Source organism: Mesocricetus auratus, unplaced genomic scaffold (assembly GCF_017639785.1).
Source record: "Mesocricetus auratus isolate SY011 unplaced genomic scaffold, BCM_Maur_2.0 Super-Scaffold_100004, whole genome shotgun sequence".
Lineage (NCBI taxonomy): Eukaryota > Metazoa > Chordata > Mammalia > Rodentia > Cricetidae > Mesocricetus > Mesocricetus auratus.
The window spans coordinates 78,770,892-78,772,828 of NW_024429189.1; the positions used below are offsets into that span (position 1 = coordinate 78,770,892).

The window sequence follows — 1,937 nt, forward strand, 5'->3', positions numbered from 1 at the left end:
GAATAAATTCAAATATCATATGATAGCTGGACAGCATAAATTCATGACAATTGAGTGTATATGCTTGAACATTCTAAACAGACAGACAATTAAACAAATGGATAGAGTATATGCAAGGTACAGAAAATGAAAAAGTTTACTCAGATCAATGTCAATTTGTAAATTCTCCGTGGAGTGCTGCCAGAAAATGGGGGAGCATATTTACATATCCTTTGTAAGCCTTAAAGTACCCTTCTATCTTCTGGACAACTAAAAACTAATTCACATAAAAATTCTTCTTTGAGAATTGAGCCATGCATTATTAGAATCTCTGTTGTATAAATATATAATTGCCTCTCTGTTGCTAGAACACATTGCAAGCCTTATCTACCAGAGAACAAGAATCATGCAAATATCAGTATAGGTAAGTAAATCTGATCCAGGAACATAATTTTCATTGAATTTGGTCAAAAATGAACTGTGTTAAATGACGAATGTTTACATTACAATCATTTAGGAGATCTTTCCATATTTCAGTAGCTGTCTACATACTCTCTTCATTGCCGTCTTCATTTCTTGATTCCTCAGAGTGTAGATCACGGGGTTCAGAAAAGGAGTGCCAACAGCATCAAATATTGCCAGATACTTGTCCAGGTGTATTGAGGGGGAAGGCCATGAGTAAATAAATATCAAGGGACCAAAGAACAGGACCACAACAGAGATGTGAGCAGAAAGTGTAGACAGTGCCTTGGAGGAACCACTTGAGGAATGTTTCTGAACAGTGACTATGATGACAATATAAGATATGGTCAGTATGAAGAAGGAACCTACAGAGATAAATCCACTGTTGGCTGATACCATTAATTCTAATTGGTTGGTATCTATGCAAGCAAGTCTGAGGAACCGAGGAAAGTCACAGTAAAAACTATCCAAAATATTTGGTCCACAGAAAGGCAAATTCACTATATAAACAAATTGAACCAGGGAATGCATAAGGCCAACCACCCATGCAGACACTAAGATGAAAATGCACATTTTGGCATTCATAATGGCTAAATAATGGAGGGGTTTACAGATGGCTACATATCTATCATAAGCCATGCCTATAAGCAGCACCACCTCCACACCACCAATGGCATGAATGAAGAAGATTTGAGTGATGCAACCTCTAAAGGAGATGACTTTGTGCTTTCTGAACAGGTCATAAATCATCTTGGGACAAGTGACACATGAAACACCTAAATCGATGAAAGAGAGATTGGCCAACAGAAAGTACATGGGAGAATGTAAGTGAGGATCAGAAGCCACTGTGAAAATGATGAGGGAGTTTCCCATCACGCTTGCCATATATAACACTGAAGCAAACACAAAGAGAAGTACTTGCATCTTCCAGGAGTTGGTGAGTCCCACAAACACAAATTCTGACACCAGAGATTGATTTTTTCTTTCCATTGATGTACTTTGCAGTGCTACCTGAAGGGCAGCAGTAGAACAAACTGAAATTTATGATAATTATATTAGTAGTTCAAATGATTAGAACTCAATGTTATGAAAACCTATTTTTGATTTATCATGTAAAACCAAACCAAAGATGAAGAAATATATGAGCAAATGCTTGTGTAGCTACATGTCAGGGAGCCTGCAAATAACAAACACTTTGTATCAAAGGCTCAAAAATAAAAACTTTGGTTAGCTGTTAAAAAAAGAAACCTCATACGGAGTTGTTGGGACCATAAGTTAGTCAATTAATTTAAAAAATTATATAGCCATTTCCATAATAATTTTAACACAGGGCCTTGGTATTTAACTGGTATAGAGAACATGCCTTCCGGTGTATAGGGTTCTGCATTTCATTCCCATCAAATAAAGAAGGGGATCAAGGAATGCAGGAAGGAAGGAAGGAAGGAAGGAAGGAAGGAAGGAAGGAAGGAAGGAAGGAAGGAAGGAAGGAAGGAAGG

At 37.3% G+C, this 1,937-nt stretch overlaps 1 protein-coding gene across 1 annotated transcript; it reads right to left on the minus strand.

The window, feature by feature from the left end:
* Positions 1-492: 492 nt before the first annotated feature.
* On the minus strand, positions 493-1,431 carry LOC101830652 (olfactory receptor 4F3/4F16/4F29-like). The gene has a single exon (XM_005064787.1). It carries the CDS (start codon positions 1,429-1,431, stop codon positions 493-495), a length of 939 nt encoding a protein of 312 aa, XP_005064844.1.
* Between the last annotated feature and the right edge of the window lie 506 nt (positions 1,432-1,937).

Excerpts from the sequence above, each read along its gene's own strand:
- LOC101830652 (XM_005064787.1), bottom strand. The coding sequence starts at position 1,431 with ATGGAAAGAAAAAATCAATCTCTGGTGTCAGAATTTGTGTTTGTGGGA.